The following is a 17189-nucleotide window of genomic DNA, read 5'->3' as shown; positions in this document are numbered from 1 at the left end:
AAAAGTGTGGTTACATCAGTAACAATCATTTACTTATATCCTGGTAAGTTTTTTTGAATAAACAACAGACCTAGATCACACTGGATCCAGACTTGAGTGTGCCTTGGGTTGTGATGGAATTTTGGTCCATATAAATGCAAGAAAAAATACTGACTGAACCCCAGATGACTCCAGAATGACACCTTATGGTTAAATAAATAATAATAAACCTCATTAATTTAAGATAATTGCATCAATAGAAGGGCTCTCAGGCTGGTTGGTTGTCAAGGTTCAGATTAACAATACTAAAAAAAAAAAAAAAAAAAAAAAAAAGCAAAACATTATGCAAAATGTACGATGGACAGATATTTGACACAAACATCTGTCAAATCAAAAATATGAAAAAGCCCATTGTCCATATTTGCAAAGGATCTGTGTGTCTTTAGTGTCTAAAAGTCTTTATGAGCATATTTCATCTGGATGAGGCTGATTTTGATCATTTCATCTTTTGAAAAGCATAATACCTTTGGTTTTGGGAGAAACAATGTCAGTCTTATCAGTCTTGGCAGGAGATTGGACTGAAAGAGAAACATGGAACATCTCTTAAGAAACACACATTTAATTGAATGTATTTGGTGAAATTTTAAGCAATTACACTTTTAATAATGAACATGTATTCGATTTATAAACATTTACCATTCATGTTGACATTGATATTCACATCTCCTTTCACATCTGCACCGTTAAACTTCGGGTTAATGATAACACCTCCATTCTGGGCAGTGACTCTCTTGGTTCCAGCTTGCTTCTGAGGTATAGCTGAGTGAGGACACATAAATCGAAGGAGCCAGGAATCACAACTCAATTTCCTTTCATCAGTACCTGACCTGTATACAAAGACCTCAGAGATTCTGTTTTGTTAGAGATGATTCAGCAAAGACTTGAAAGATCAAGTGCAAATAAAGCTCGGTATAAATATAACAGACACTGAAGTTTAAATTGACCAGAACATTGGATGGGCTTTTGTTAACCTACAGAACAACAAATGTGAAACAGATCCAAGTTGAAAACCCAGATTTCCTCTCAGCAAAACCTGTTTCCTGTTTTGGCATTTGGTTTGGAAAACTGTTTCCTAAGCTTGCTAAACAGAAAACCCATAGTGCACAATTCATTAATGATGACCATACTAACCACTAGTGATAGGCCGATATGTTTTTTTCAGGGCTGACACTGATACTGATTATTAGTAGTCCAGGAGGCCGATATTTGGAGCTGATATTCATTTGCAGAAAAAGTGAAAATATTGGCGTCAGAATTTTGAATAATACAAACTCCAACACTTAACTTTGTTTAAATGCCTTTAAGCACATGTTTATTAAACAGCTTTTCAGATTTGCAACATGTTAAAGGTTTTTTTTATCTTAGACAACAGACATCTTTGTTTTAAAATTCTAACCAAAATTGCAGGGAGCTCCCAGGCTCAGCAGCATCTCTTATAAAGTTAAATGAAAACTTAAACTAATAAATAGCTCCCTAAAGTTTTCTACAGTAAATAAAACAAAGTTAAATAAAATTTGCACAGAAATGTGAGTCTCAAATCAATTAGTAGTCCCCATTGAGCAGCACCAGATTGTGGTGCAAAAAGCAGAGTTGTTCAGTGTGTGTATGTGAGCACTGTGCATGCACAGCTTTCACTTCTGATTGGCTGTTGCCGTGGCTCTGTGTGTAACCAATCAGATGGAGCTGTGGGCGGGACAATGCTGGAGACAGAGTAGTGACTGCAGACAGAGAGGCGAACCACTACAGATAGAAACATTTACTCTGATTCACTTATTTGCAGGGAGTGCAGGAAACCCACTGAGGCAGCATATTTACAGGCTCTGGTTAACTGTGCCAAGCTGCTGCTTCAAAAACATGACTGTGCACGCTTAAACATGGGTAATGGTGGTTTGCAGTAAGGAATGCTCAAGCCAACAGCAGTACTGACAGGAAGTGAAACAAGGAACTGTTGGGCACTGGCCAGAGAGGCTGTGCTCCCTACATATGTGTTTTTCTATAAGTCACAGATTTACTGTGAAAATATTTTATTTGTATGTTCACATTTTGTAATCATGCAGTTTTATTGATCTATTTATTTTTTTCCACAAAATATCATTTGATGCTTCGCTCCACAAACACATGACGTTTCAGACCTTTTTCTGTGCCACAGTTATCAAAGCAACATATCAGCAAATGACTGGCCAGTTTTAGTTAACCTCTCTCTCCCCTGAACCAACATTCTGGGTCAACAGTCTGAACAATGGTTTCTTTCTGCTGCAGACAGAGCTGTACGTGCCTTGCCAACAGCAATAAAAAGCAAACACCTTTTTTACAGTGACTGTTTGCTGAAGTGCCCATTAACAGCGATACTTACTGAGGAAAGAAAAAACACCATCTTACCTGATGTTAGTGGATCCACAGCCCGGACAGTCGTTAGCCAGTTTCCCATCCTGCATTCCTTCACCGAACTCTCCTGACTTCAGAAGTAAAGAATAAACATTACACAGAAAGTTTCAGAGGAAGAGTGATTCATTCACCACAAAGCCTCCTCCTGCGTTTCCATGCCCAGTTTCACTTTCCCGTAATCCCAGTTAATACTGTAAAGAGGAAAAAGAGCACATCCCTCTGGGTAGTTGATATTAACTTCACAAGCTGAAATGAAACTCAAATTTGATCATGAGGGAGCAGGAAGTGGTCTGTATTCTGTCAACGCCCATTTTAGTCCACAGATTACCACCCCTTCATCTGTTTGTGCTCAGCTTAATAAAAAATATCTTTACTTTCCTAATAAAAAAGCTCTGTGAGAAATGAAAGCTGATGCTCAGTCCTGATAAAACCAAAATTGATTGAAGAAAAACTGATATTAACAAGGAGAAATTGTCCATTATTTCTTGTGGACATTAGATTAGATCTTTTTGGCAGGAGGCTAAGGTGACTGGTTAGAAATATTGGAAGAACTACACCTAAAGTTTCAGAAGTATAGTCAAGAGGTTAAAACAACAACTTGTAGTAACACAATCTGTGGGGAGATGGGAATACACCAACTGCATGTTACAGTTAAAAGGAGAATTACTGGCTGCTACAAAGTAAAGAAACCAAAGCCAGCAGTGCAGTGTTTAACTGCTGCACAGATATTAGAGATCAATAGCAGACTGTGGTCTGTCTTATGACTCAAATGAAAATGCAAAAACGTCATTTGTCTGAAACAAGGTGTTGAGCAGCAGATGAAAGACCAGATCAAACAAAAGTTGAAGAACTGAAGCTCATAACTCCACCTCCTCCAACTCCAACACCATGACATGGATGACTGAGAATCTTTACAGACATCTGTATGACTACTTCAAATTCAAGCTGCCAAATGTACAGACGGGCTGTTTTAGGATCGTATTTTGTTTGAAGGCAGAAAGGCAGCATAACCAACAGGTTTCTTTTCCCTGAACTTCCTCCAGACTGACCGAGCAGAGCGTTTCTTCCCTCCCTCCTCTTTTCTGTACCTGCAGCCTGATCTCCTTCACTGACCAATCAACCTCAAGTTAAAAAAAAGTAACTTATGATGCAGTTACTTTTTCCTTCTGAAAACTTATTCAACTTTTTACACTTTGTTTTATTAATAATGAAGAAATCTGAATGTCTTAGAAAACCACATTTAGTCTTTTATATGTTACTGAAACAGACCTACAGTCAGTTTCAGTTCTTCTGTGTTTTGTGTTCTTGATGAGAGAGTAAATGATTTGAATCCCTCTCTTTTGTCGTCAGGGCCACATGTGGATGAGCAGAGGATCATTTGCATGGTGACAAGAAACCCCCTGATTACCACACAGCAAAGTCTGGTCTGGTTTCCTGGTCAGTGATCAAGAACAGACTTAATGAGTCTGACTCACCACAACATGCAAAGCACCTGGTAAACCTCAGCACCAGAGCGAACAGACAAGGAAAGCACATGAAATGAAAGAAAGCCGCTCACGACTGAAAGCCTCCACCTCCCCCTGTCTGAAATGCAGTTCTCTTCCTCAGTCAGTTTTCTGTGTTCTGTATTATTTTTAATGTGGCAGAGAGAAGTCACATCACAACGAAAACCACAGACTGGTTAAAGGCAGGAACCTTTTATTGTTTTATTCATTGATGGTGAAGCAAAGAGGCTTAAGAGCAGACGATCAACAAATATGTCCACTGCTGTCAAGTCTGAACTCATCCACATCACACTGCTCCTGTCATTGTGCAGCCTGGTGTTCAGTTTAAATTCAACACTTTGTATTGATTAGAAACAAATTATTGTTGCTATAAAACAGATTAAATGAATGATATCATCAGTTTAGACAATGGGAGGTGATCGCTGGTGGAGACTGGACAGATACTGGGTAAAATATCCTTTAGTTGACTGGGATAAAACACCACAGAGAAATTATGATTTTTAAAGCTCTGAGTCAGTTTTTTTTTTTTTTTAAACTAAACGTTAATCTTACCCTAAACATCAAGACATTACCCCAAAACTCTTTTTAATGGTTTGTATTAATTAACAAAAGAAAATATAGATAGATTTGGTTTCTGAGTCCCTCTTCATCAGTAAGGTTTAAATCAGCAGAGTGGAGAGTTAAGCTTGTAAAATGAAATGACTTGAATTAGACAGTGAACACAATCTTCATCTCTACATCAGCACTGACTGTAACAGGAGCAGGTTTATGCTTTGTAATTAACACAATCATCTGCAACACCGCCACCATCGGAGCAGCTGGTGCAACGGAAATTCACTTCATTTGGTTTGAAACAGCGAAATATGTTTGCAAGACCAACAGACGACGTCCCGAGGTTTCTAACGGCTGTTTCTAACTGATCTCTGGGTATTTCACCCTTTATTTTAGGCTTGTATATTTTTTCAAACACAAACACCTTATCCCCCCATTTCCCCCCACTAATGACAGCATTAATCTTTTTGATGATGGTGTAATCATCATTTGGGTTTGCACAGTTATTGGGACATGGAGAGCCATAAGAGAAGATGACCAACAAATCACCTTCGTTACTGTCAAGGTGTAAGGTGTTCAGGAGACGCCACTCTGCATGTTCAGGTGCTTTTACTGTGGCTATAGCTAGTCTGTTGTTGTTAAACACCAAATCACCACTTGCAATGTTTTTTCCTTCTTCCTCTGTAGGTTTCGTCACTTGGTTTAGATCGTACCAGTGGTCCTTTGGAAGGCTCACAGCCACACTGTACATAGCAGTTATACCATACCTGTCAACACACACACACACACATACACAACATGTTGATTAGAGTGGTTTGCTGATGTCTGGTTTCAACTGTAAAGACACATAAAACATAACTGTAATGTCCCCAATTCCATGTTAAATGTGAAAGTGTTTGAAGACAAGACTGTTCCAAACTCGTCCTGTGATCTGGAGCCGAACAATTAACTGAAATATCATCAAAACTGCAACATGTCCAAATAACAGCTACAGTTTTTAAAAATAAAATGTGTCATAACATATTCTTATAGATGAAGTATCGTGGTGTTGCAGAGAGTGTGACTCATGTTGTATTATCTGTAATAGTCACAATATGTTATGTTCCTGCTCATGGTTCAGCCCTGCTATAATCATGTGCCAGGTGAAGTCTAAAATCAAAGTCACCAACTTTTCAGACTGTATACAAAATGAAATCCACTTAAAACCAGGAAAGACACAATGTCTTCAGAGACTGTAGATGCTGACTCACCCATCCTTCATTTTCTTTATGGCTTTTACAAGTCCTACGAGCTTATTCTGGTCCACAGCAGCCGAACTCGGAGCAGGCAGAGAGAAGACCAGAGTCACGGTGATCCACCACAGGTTGGACGTCTGCACACAAAGGTTAATAAAACAACACTTCATCCTCACAAAGAACGCATTTACACTCAGTCACTTAAATGCATCTTGAGCTGAAGTGACAGCTGAAGTTACACTGTTATACAACATGAATGAAAAAAGTCTCTTTTTTGTTTGACATTTGTTTGTCTTATTTTTGTTTGACATATTTATCTTAACAGAGAGGAGGTTTAAAACTCTGTGACATTTACACTTAAAGTTTAACAACGCAGCATCAACAGTTCATCACACTAAAGCAGAACAATGTGAGTTCTCACCTTCATTGTTGTTTCCTACTCAGGCTGTTTGTCCCTGAATGCAACAACAGAGAAGAAACAATACAACAGATGAAACTATGCTGCATTCACACCACCTGGAAATTAAAGTTGTGATAGAAGTTGTTCTTTTACCTGCAGAGAAAGAGTCAGATGGAGGGTCTGAAGGTGTTGAAGTTGCTGCTGCAGTGAACACAACCAGAGAGTAGAGACACGTTTATAGAGAGAGACCCTGGTCAAACCTCTGACAATGGAGCCATGTCCTTATTTGAACATTTAAATTTTCACTGATAACTTTATTCAAAATGAGCACGAGACAATAACAGTTAACAGTGAAGTGTTAGACTGACGCTGCAGCAGAGTTTCATTTGTCTGTGTGATCAGAAAAATACAGATGAATATGAATCAAACAGTGTTTAAAGTTAATTTAAACCATGTCCACCAGAATTATTACAAAATAACACCTTCATTCATCCATTTCATTTTAACCAGGTTAACAGGTCCTGAGACTCTGCACTGACACAGTAACAGTTTAATTTGTTGGTTTTTGAAGTGAAACACACTGAAAATGAATCTTTCTTCATGTTAATGCTCTGTTATGTTTTATTTCATCAACTTAAAAAATAGCATTTATCTGAAAGTTTTCTTGGTCTTCCACATCTGGTCTTGACTCCCACAGTTTTCCTGTAATGGGCTTGAAGCATGTCAGTATCAGAACAGAGAACAGGTGTAGATACCCTGAGTTTCCTGAAGACATGTTAAAACTGTGTTAGCCTCTCTCGTTCTCCCTCAGATAAAACAGACATATGAAGGTCTGTCTCAGTGTTGATAATCACTTTCTATTCCGCCCGTCTGTTTCATTTTTGCATAACTGATAGTGTGGTGCCACTCCCTGGTGTTTGGCTTATCTCCCAAATTCACACTGCTCTTCACACACTCAGACATATCTACAAGTGTTCTACATTTTGAGCTTGTTCAAATTTCCATGTTTGGCTATTTCACACAATACACAATACCAGATAACATACTGCTGACACTGAAAGATCACATTCATTTTTAAGAAATGATCAGAGGACATGTCAATCCTGTAGGCATAACTTGCTAACACAGTTTAACTAATATTGGTATCTTGCTTAGATTGAGGGAAGGTCAACCTTTGCCTCCAGGACAAAGCAAAGACTCTTTGTTTTAATGGCTGCCCATCGGATCAGATGAAAATACATGAGTGGAACTGACGAGGCCGCAATGATTGATGATTGTTGTTGATTAATTGTTTTCCGATAGTTTCCGATCTGAAAATAAACACCTGTGATGTTCTCATAGGAACTTGGTCTGTGTCAGAGTCACTCAGGTGGATTTCACCGTTCAGATGTTTGATCGCGTCGTCACCGTAAGTGTCTCCAGTTTGTAACGTTCGTCCCTCTGTAGATCAGACAGCAGAGTCCGACCTGCTTCTCCTGGATCGCTCTTACTCAGCTCCAGCTCTCTGAGGTGTGAAGGGTTCAACCTCAGAGCCGAGGCCAGATCCTCGCAGCTGCTCTCTGAGCACTCTGACAACCTAAGACAGAAACACTTTGTCTTAACACCTCAGTGATGGAAAATGAGTCTCTCTTTTTGGCTGTCAGGTGTCAGTTCAGGTTAATAAGAGTTTGTGTGTTGATTTTGTTGATTTTTGAGTCAGGCTGGATGTTTGCACCTGTTTCCAGTCTTTATGCTAAGCTAGGCTAACTAGCTGCTGGCTGTAACTTCATATTTAATGTACATAACATACGTTACCATACAGACATGAGAGTGAATCAATCTGACTCTTGGCAAGAAAGCAAACTATTCCTTTAATCTGCCATAATATTACATTTATTTGTGATATATATGACTCACTGACTGCTTCTTTAATTGGATTATACAGTTTATGTGTTATTTAAAATCACTTATAAGTGTTGACATTTTACTAGCAAACACTAAAAATTACTAGTGACTAGAGAGGTAAAAATTGCAGAAACTTGTTTTAGCTTTGGTCTAAAAAAAAACCCTCCAAGAGTCTCACCTCAGTATCTCCAGTCTACACTGTGGTTTCTTCAGCCAATCAGAGAGCAGCTTCACCCCCTGATCCATCAGTTGGTTGTAGCTCAGGTCGAGCTCTTTCAGAGCAGATGAACAGCTGAGGGCGAGGGTCAAAGGCCGACAGCAGACTGTTGTTAATGTATTGCATTTCAGGCTGAAAGGAGACATAGAAATACAGTTTATAATTCAGATCAGAGTTTCCTTTGTCTTCTAATCTTGTTAGTTAGGGAGAAGTTTGTTACATTAGTGCTGTGACTGAGGTGACAACACATTTCTTGGATAAATGTTCATGAGTTTTATCTCTAAGTTTTATCTCTAAAATAAAACAGACAAAGTTTCAAAAAAATTTTGCTCTGGTCCCCCAATGATCAATCCTAATGATTTTGAGGACTCCCTGACCTTCACTCTAATTTCTACTTGTTTCCATGCAGAAAAATCTAATGAACATACTACATTCATGTGATCTAATGTAACTCTGCAGACCAGCAGCGCCCTCTGCAGCCACCAGTGAGAACTAATCCTGTTGGGCTCTGAGTCACAATACTCACTTTAGTGTCTCCAGACGACAAAGTGGCTCTGCCAAGAACTCAGAAAGACTCAGAAAGACTTTCAACACCATGGTCTCTGAGGTCATTTCTCGCCAGATTCAGAACTCTCAGGTGAGCAGGGTTTGACTTCAGACTGGAAACCAACGCCTCACAGCCTCTCTCAGTGAAGCGACAGCCAGCCAGTCTGTTGGGGAAAACAGTCTTAACTTCTTTCAGCTCCAGACTCCCATACTGTTGGATTTACCTCTGTAGTATTGTAAGGTCTTGACTTAGATTGCCTAGAGATAATGTATGCTGTGATTGTGCACTACATAAACACTGAATAAAACAGAATTGAAATGAATTGACTTTGCAGCCCTACTGCTCTGCCATCATCACTTCCCCCTTGTGTTAACTGGCAATGCACCAGACCCCTGCTATTCTGATATGTAAATGGCAGTGGCCCCGCGTTATTTCTTTAGGCTGAACCAGACCTGGACTGATGGGTGCAGCCTTGACCAAAGCTGGGGGCTCCCTGTATTCTATTGGTACACCCATACATTTAACAGCATATGTCTGATGTCTGATGTTTCGTAATCAAAGTGGTGCCGGTAACCACCGGAGTCTCAGCTTTAGACCGGACCCTGTGACCAAAAGCTTCCAACAACCTGCGGCCGACTCTGTGAGCAACGTCGCTGTTGGATTTTCATGCTTCATTTCTCTCAACAAGCTTGAAACGCCCCAGAACGCCGTGTACGTCAAAGAGGACACTCTGTTTGTCAAAGCTAAGGTGGACATGGCAGGTTTAGAGCACCTGTAAGAATTCATCATGTCATCAAGTCATCATGGATTGATTCATTACTTTGGACTTTCTGACATCTGGTGGTCAACGCAGGAATTGCACTCTGAAAAAAAACAATGCACTCACTTTTATTGTCTTGTTTTTCTACAGGATAAGCAATCAGAACAATTTGAAAGAAATGTAAACACATGAAAAGCTCTACACCAAGTAACTAAAGGAGCAGTCCACCATATTAGGAAATGCTCTTACCTGTTTTCTTGTTGGGAGAAAAAGTCAATATGAAGCCTTGATGTTACTCTACAAAGGAGGTGGATGTGGACCTGTGGTCAAAGGTGGATGTGATCAACAAACTGTGCTCAAAACAAACATCCAGTTTACTTGTGGTTGCAGAGTGGACAATCCATCTGGCCACAAAGTTGGGGCTGTAAACGGACATCCACAAAGGGGTCATTTATAGACAAGACATAAGATGTTAGTCAGTGAGCACAGGAGGTGTTGGTAGGTGAATTTTGTTACCTTAGGTCAGAACTAGCCTAGCTGTTTCCCCTGTATCCGGTCTTTATGCTAAGCTAAGCTAACTGGCTGCTGGTTGCAGCTTCATATTTATTGTAGAAACTTGAGAGTGGGATCAATTTGAATGTCTAACTCTCAGCAACAAAGAGAAGAAATATATTCCCTAAAATGTTTAACTATTGCTTTAAGATACAGGATTGTCTCAGGGATCGTTTTATGGAGGTTTGAAAACTGACAAAGACTGAAGTTACTTTATCGACTGATTGTCTGAGTGAAGTGATTACCTCCACAGAGGTTACATTTTCACCAGTGTCTGTTTGTTGGTTTGTTAGTTTGTTTGTTTATTTGTCTGTATGATTATGCAAAAGGTACTGAACTGATTTGCACCAAACTTGGTGGAGGGACGGGGAATGGGCCGGAGTTATCTGAGGTTATCTGATATTGAACAGATTAGTATTCATCTGGAATTAAATTAGTTGTTATCTCATAATTACAGGTGGTTTCATCATGTCAGCCTGGATTCAAAGAATAGAATCATCATTAAGTCATTATCTTTGAAGAAAGGAATTATTTATTTTAGGAGATTCACAGGAAGTTAAAGTGGCAGCTGCTCTAACACTGTGCTGTACTACTGCAAACAGATCTGACTTCATTATTGTTCAGGATGTTTTAATTCTGCAGCTACACCAGAATCAGTTCAATCTACAAGTACTACTTCCATTATGGAGTCTCACTCAAAGATATACCTCAAAACTGTCAAAATCTATTAACAGGGCTGAACAGCAGATAAAGAGTAAGGAAAGAAGAAAACATGAGCCAGATGAAAAGACATGAGTGATAACATCATGGAATCTGAAAATGTTGACTGATTTGGGATAGTTTTAGATAATCGTCATTATATTGTTGCTATAAAAAGACATAGAGATTATGTTGCAGGAATCCAGAGAGAAAACATGGGTTTGCCAACAACGAGGTACTTAAAGGTACTTTTATGAATAAGTGTGATAAAGGTGGTTTCTTTTTCTTTACGTATGTTCTACTTACATCTCTCAGACGCTGCAGAGGTGTTTGTCTTATCCTCTTCACCTAACAGCATCTCACTGCTGTGAAAACTTTTTGAGTGACATGAACATAAATTTGTTTCAAATATCACCCACCCATGCAACAGTGTGCAACCTTCCAGAGATTTTTTATAAAAAGAACTTACCTGGCAAAAGAAATAGGGCTGGATAAAACTGAAGGAAATACACCCATCACCATGTTGTTTTATTCACCTGTGTTTAATTTTTTTTATTTTTGTCAATTTACTAAAAACACAAAAAATTAAAGATTTATTGGAAAAAGAACCTGTTCCTACTGTCTCTAAAACAAAGACAAGATTCCTGAGTGTGTGTTATCAGTACTTCTTTATAGCTACACCTGATCCAGTCCCCACAGTTTCACAAGTAACTCATTACTAACTCAAAGAGCTGAGAGTAAAAAATTATTAATCAGCATCAAGCTCAACAGAACAAAAGGTTGGAGGTAAGATGCCGTGCTGTGGGTGCAGGCCGCCCCACATGACAGGCTGGCAAAGGTTTTGTAACCTCTCTTCTCTGAATTGCAGGATCCAGGGCTCTGGCAACAAAGGAAGAAGCAACGCCTCCAGCAGCTGGAGTCAATCTTGTGCTGGAGGCCATGTTTCTTGCTTAGTAGATACACAAAAGTTTCACAAAAGGGCTGGACGCATGGGGGCGCCAGCTGCAGCTGTAACACCCATTGATGGCCCAGTTCTGCAGGAATACTAGACAGCAGAAAGTCAGGGATGCCAAATTTCACTGCATACTCCTCTTAGGGCCAAAGCAATTATTACCAGGTAGGACACTTCAGCTGCTCTCTCAACAAACAGATAGTTGCCTCTTGAAATTTTTGAAAAGAGACAGAACTTCTGTTCATTCCTACAGTGAGCACAGAGACACAGAGGAACCAGATCCAACCCAGAACCCAGGGTAAAGAGGTTCAGTGATTGTGGTTTTAAAGGTGTGGAGGTGGATCAGAGAGTCAGAGGAGACTCTGTAGAAGGACAGACGGCCGGCAGGACAGTCCACATACACACCTACTCTGTTAGAGACAGAGCAGCGAGGGAGGTATGTTCTCTCCTTATTGTGACTGACAGTGTAACCATCAACATCAGAGCAGCTCAGACTCCAGGACTGATGAGTCTCTCCAAACCTGCTGTCAAAACTGCGCCCTTTCCTTTTGATTCCTCTGTAGGTCACTGCTATATTAACCTTCCCTTTCCACTCGACCTCCCAGTAACCGTGATCTGTCACAGCATCTTCACACAGCAGCTGACGCCAGTGTTCAAATCTCTCTGGATGATAAGGATATGGCTGCCTCTCTCTCACTGGTGTCACCCTCCTGTTGCTGTCAGTGAGTTGGAGGTTTCTGTGAGCTGTGTTTGTGTCCAGTGTGAGTTCACAGGCATCTGATGGAGAGAACAGCAGCAGTTTTGTTCATTAGATAAAATTTTTAGAAGGATTAATCATTTCAGATCTTCTTTCAAAGTGAGAGATGAATTCAGATACAGAAGCTTTATATTTACACAGCTTTAACATGAAACAAGTGAAGACACACTCACACTTCCTCAGACCAGGTTTCAGTCTCTGCTTTCCACCATGTTCCAACCTGGAGGGAGAAACAGTCAGAAAGATAGAACAGGTTATTATGTTTTTGGTTTGTCTGTCCATCCATATGTACATCAGTCCCATTCTTGTGAACGCAATATTTCAGGAATGCCTCAAAGGAATCCCCTCAAATTTGGCACTCTCACTTTGACTCAAGGGTGAAACAGTGTGTGAGCTCTTGTTGTCTCTTCATACCTGAGAGTTTCCAGTCCACATTGTGGATCCTCCTTTAGAGCAGACAGCAGCTTCACTCCTGAGTCTCCTGGATGGTTGTAGCTCAGGTCCAGCTCTTTCAGATGGGAGGGGTTGGATCTCAGAGCTGAGACCAGAGAAGAACAGCCTTCCTCTGTGATCAGACAGCCTGACAACCTGGAGACACAAACACATAGCTAAGCATGATTTAATGATTTATGATGATACTGTCAAATGCCCACAGAGAGTGTAACTGTCATTGGTTAATTAAATGATCTATTTAGTGGCGTTGTGTTACATTTACTGTGGAATCACAGAAATCATATTCAGTTCAATTCAGTTTTATTTATATAGCTCCGAATCCCAACAAAAGTCATCCCAAGGCACTTTTCATATAGAGCAGGTCTAGACCATACTAATATATAATATGGTATTTACAGAGAGAGACCCAACAGCTCCCACCATGAGCAGCACTAGGCAACAGTGGAGAGGAAAAACTTTTAAGAGGCAGAAACCTCGAGCAGAACCAGACTTGGGCAGCCATCAAGTATTCAAGAACTCAACAACTGGAAAAATAAACCTAGAGTCTTGATAGAATACAAAGTGGAAGTGATGAGTTATACTCTATGTAACAGTCTGCGGTTGGACTGAAATCTAATGTGTTGGCACTCCCAAGGCAGAACAAAAGAAAATAATGAATTTTACATTACAGATTCAAACATATCCTCTGGAAGTATGCATCTCAGACATTCAACTTTCTGTAAAGCAGTATTAAATGGTCATGTACTGGGCAAACAGTCATCTCCTGACCTGAGAGTCTTCAGGGTACAGTGTGGACTCCCCAGTCCAACAGAGATCAGCTTCACTCCTGAATCCTGCAAGTCGTTGTTACTCAGGTCCAGATCTCTCAGACTAGAGGACTGGGAGCTGAGAACTGAGGCCAGAGCTTCACAGCTTCTCTCTGACAGGTTACAGCCGATCAGTCTTTACAAAAAGATGTACAATACATTAATTAGAACCTAGAGGTGATAGAATGACATAAAATGCTGCTGAATTACAAATGTGATGATTATGAGTCACTCTTTACAGGCTGACCAAAGCAACAATAAATTCACAAAGCAGCTGTAGTGGCTGAATCAATCCTAATTTCCAAGGCCACTTGGATTGCTAGCAGCAAGCAGAGTCTGTTTTGAACGTGCATCCACAAAGTTTATTCATTAAATTCATCTACAGCCAAGTCTTCAGTTTACATCAGATACTTCCCCAAGCTTCTCTCTGATGGGATCCACTTTGCAAATATTTTACTTGGTTGTTTGTTTACAAAGTTGCGGTCAAAAAACCTTGTTTCACTGAAGTTTTCATGCTGCTGATGAACTGGGACACACCGTCCTCTGAGTTACACACTTTCAATCCTGACACAATAGTGAGCATGCTTGCAGGTTCAGGCGCATCAAAAAAAGAACGTGGTAACTTAAAGTTCTCAAACAGAAATGTCCTATAATCTTTCAAAATGTATGTAAAACACAACAAACATAAATGCCAATCAACTGCACTGTAGTGTGTAATTTTAGTGTTCGTAAATATCAACAAAAATACAATTCAATTGTTTTTATCAACTTTGGCTCCTACAGCAACAACAAAGTGTAAAGGAATTTATACTCCTCAACTTGAAACGAATATTTAATATATATAAACATCTTTTTCAGCAGTAAAAACAGCAGTGCTATTGGTACAGACTGAGAACCATCAGTCTGTCAGTGTGACAGAGAACAGGTTATTATGTTTTTGGTTTGTCTGTCCATCCATATGTACATCAGTCCCATTCTTGTGAACGCAATATTTCAGGAATGCCTCAAAGGAATCCCCTCAAATTTGGCACTCTCACTTTGACTCAAGGGTGAAACAGTGTGTGAGCTCTTGTCGTCTCTTCATACCTGAGAGTTTCCAGTCCACATTGTGGATCCTCCTTTAGAGCAGACAGCAGCTTCACTCCTGAGTCTTCTTGATGGTTGTAGCTCAGGTCCAGCTCTTTCAGATGGGAGGGGTTGGATCTCAGAGCTGAGGCCAGAGAGGAGCAGCCTTCCTCTGTGACCTGACAGCCTGACAACCTGGAGACACAAACACAGACGCACTGTGAGTAGGAATCTTTATGAATATTCCTGTTCAATTTTATTCTGACTTGAGATATGATTCAAAATCAAATTTTGACTCAAAATGAGACATATCAGGCAGTTGAGCTGAACTGGTTTTGATGAAGGCAACAGTCATCTCCTGACCTGAGAGTTTCCAGGTTACAGTGTGGACTCTTCAATGAAGCAAGGAGCAGCTTCACTCCTGAATCCTGCAGGTTGTTGTTACTGAGGTCCAGCTCTTTCAGAGTTGAGGACTGGGAGCTGAGAACTGAGGCCAAAGCTTCACAGCTTCTCTCAGACAGGTCACAGCTGATCAGTCTTAAAAAAGATACAGAGTCCATGAATTAGAAACATTAATCTCAGTATTTAATGTGAGTTATAAATACCTTCTGCTGCATTCTGGACCATCTGTAAGGTTTCACTGTCCATGAAGGTGAGACATTTTTTACATTGATTTCATGATGGAGAGATTGATTTGCCAAGATGAGTTCAGTCTTAAGAGAGGTTAGGCTGAAGGTGACATTCCTTCATCCATGTGGCTATGTCTGAGAGACAAGCCCTGATCTGCACAGAGACCGTGGGTCATCTGGTGGTAACCTGACATAGAGTTCGAGGTCATTTGCATAGTGGTGATGGGAAGTCATTCAAGCAGATAGCTGGACCCAATAATGTGGTGTATATTGCCAAGAGAAGGATCCCCAGTGCTGATCCTTGGGGCACTCCTGTGGGGAGGAGACAGGATAGGATGTTTATCCTTGACATGTCACACTGAGGAAGTGCCCAGAGGGATAGGATTCAAACCAAGAAAGCACTGTGCCTGAGATGCCCATACCAAAGAGGACAGATAGCAGGAACTTGAGGTTCACCACGTCAAAGGCTGCTGAGAAGTCCAGCAAAATAAGAACTGAGGAGTGAGCTGCAGCTCTAGCTGTCCTTAGAGCTCCTGTCACAGACAACAGAGCTATTTTACTGGAGTGGCCACTCTTTAAGTCTGACTGATTTTTACAAGGGAGGGCATTTCATGAGAGGTTCTCAAATTCAGAAGGGTCGAGTGAAGGATTTTCGACCAGTGAAACATTTACCATATGTGATTTCTGGCACAATGGCGCCAGACATGGCTTGGAGGAGGCTGGTGGGGTCCAGTGCACATGTAAGATGGCTATCAGTCATGAGTTTTGGCACTTTGGTCTCAGTGATAGGGATGAACAGGAGAAGTAAAGTAAGACTGAATTGGGGAGATTGAAAAGAACATGTATTAGAACTGCTACATGTTTGGCTTTTTGAGAGACTTGAACCCAGTTAAAGGGCCGAGTGAGAGAGTGGGTGAGCTATTGACCAGATGACGCAGTGAAGTGCATGAGAGCAGAGAGTACTGGTCGTTTCTGAGTCGTTCAGAGGATTGGAGGTGGAGGTGCTAAGGTCTTACTACCGGAGTCTCTGGAGTTTGCAGTTGGGACTTTTTAAGCCATCAGAGAGCAGCTCCACTCTAGAGTCCTGCAGTTTATTTCTGCTCAGGTCTAACTCTTCCAGAGCAGAAGACTCCAAGCTGAGAACTGATGAAATGTATCTGCAGCATCTGTCAGTGAGGATACAGTCACTCAACCTAAAGCAGACAAACAAAAATAATTAACACACTTGAAAACATTTCTCTGTCCATCCACACATAGAAAAATTACATCCACACTACTACATTTCCATTTTAAAACAGCTCAGCTCAGTATTAGAGATAATCTCTGTCCACAGTAACACACCTAAAAACGCATATCACTTGACTGGCATATGCATGCCGGTATAAACAGGAAGTAGATTGTCTATCCTTGAGTCAGTTGATCAGTTAAATGACTACGAACCAAAGTTAACTATTGTGTTGTTAAATACTGCACAATAGCTGGTAGACACTAAGGTGCTAGCAGTGTTGCTGACCTTGGTGTCTTTGTTATCTATGCAGCATTTACTACAGGTAGTTGAGGTAGTTGAGGCTGAACTGAATCTCATGATAATAGCATATTGGCTAAGGGTAAGATACGTCTGACTGACCCAGTGAGGGAACAAATGTGTAGGTGTCTACTGCATCATTTCTAAAAGTTTGCATTTCTGTCCATCCTGACTAAAAATGCAACCCCAGAGTTTTCAAGCTAACATGGGAACAGCAGGGTTTCCAA

At 40.5% G+C, this 17189-nt stretch overlaps 2 protein-coding genes and 1 long non-coding RNA gene across 8 annotated transcripts in view; 1 reads left to right on the top strand and 2 right to left on the bottom strand.

Moving 5' to 3' along the window:
- Positions 1–17189, top strand: part of LOC127142517 (uncharacterized) — a 62002-nt gene that overhangs the window by 1804 nt on the left and 43009 nt on the right. The gene's annotated exons all lie outside the window — the stretch shown is intronic.
- LOC108892166 (NACHT, LRR and PYD domains-containing protein 12) overlaps positions 1–17189 on the bottom strand; it is a 29649-nt gene that overhangs the window by 7027 nt on the left and 5433 nt on the right. For 2 of the 5 annotated variants that reach the window (XM_018689587.2, XM_051070922.1), the window contains exons 1-3: positions 2419–2686; positions 676–798; positions 504–557 (exon numbers count right to left, since the gene is read on the bottom strand). In XM_018689587.2, the coding sequence (XP_018545103.1) occupies positions 504–557; positions 676–798; positions 2419–2467 (226 nt within the window). In that variant the 5' untranslated portion in view covers positions 2468–2686. Of the gene's footprint in view, positions 1–503; positions 558–675; positions 799–2418; positions 2687–10542; positions 12505–12657; positions 12705–12898; positions 13073–13705; positions 13880–14829; positions 15004–15171; positions 15346–16456; positions 16631–17189 lie in introns of those variants that run through there. The other 3 variants (XM_051070920.1, XM_051070921.1, XM_051070923.1) reach the window with 3 other exon arrangements.
- On the bottom strand, positions 4106–7496 carry LOC108892176 (uncharacterized). 2 transcript variants are annotated; one of them, XM_018689602.2, is made up of 4 exons: positions 6270–7496; positions 6138–6171; positions 5732–5853; positions 4106–5248 (listed from the first exon to the last, which is right to left on the bottom strand). In XM_018689602.2, exons 2-4 carry the CDS (start codon positions 6141–6143, stop codon positions 4696–4698), a joined length of 681 nt encoding a protein of 226 aa, XP_018545118.1. In that variant the 5' UTR covers positions 6144–6171; positions 6270–7496; the 3' UTR covers positions 4106–4695. The 2 variants fall into 2 exon arrangements, with proteins under 2 accessions (XP_018545118.1, XP_050926920.1); XM_051070963.1 differs by having other exon boundaries at positions 6138–6262; positions 6329–7496.

This window comes from Lates calcarifer, linkage group LG5 (genome assembly GCF_001640805.2).
Source record: "Lates calcarifer isolate ASB-BC8 linkage group LG5, TLL_Latcal_v3, whole genome shotgun sequence".
NCBI lineage: Eukaryota > Metazoa > Chordata > Actinopteri > Centropomidae > Lates > Lates calcarifer.
This window is presented reverse-complemented; position numbering and strand designations above follow the sequence as displayed.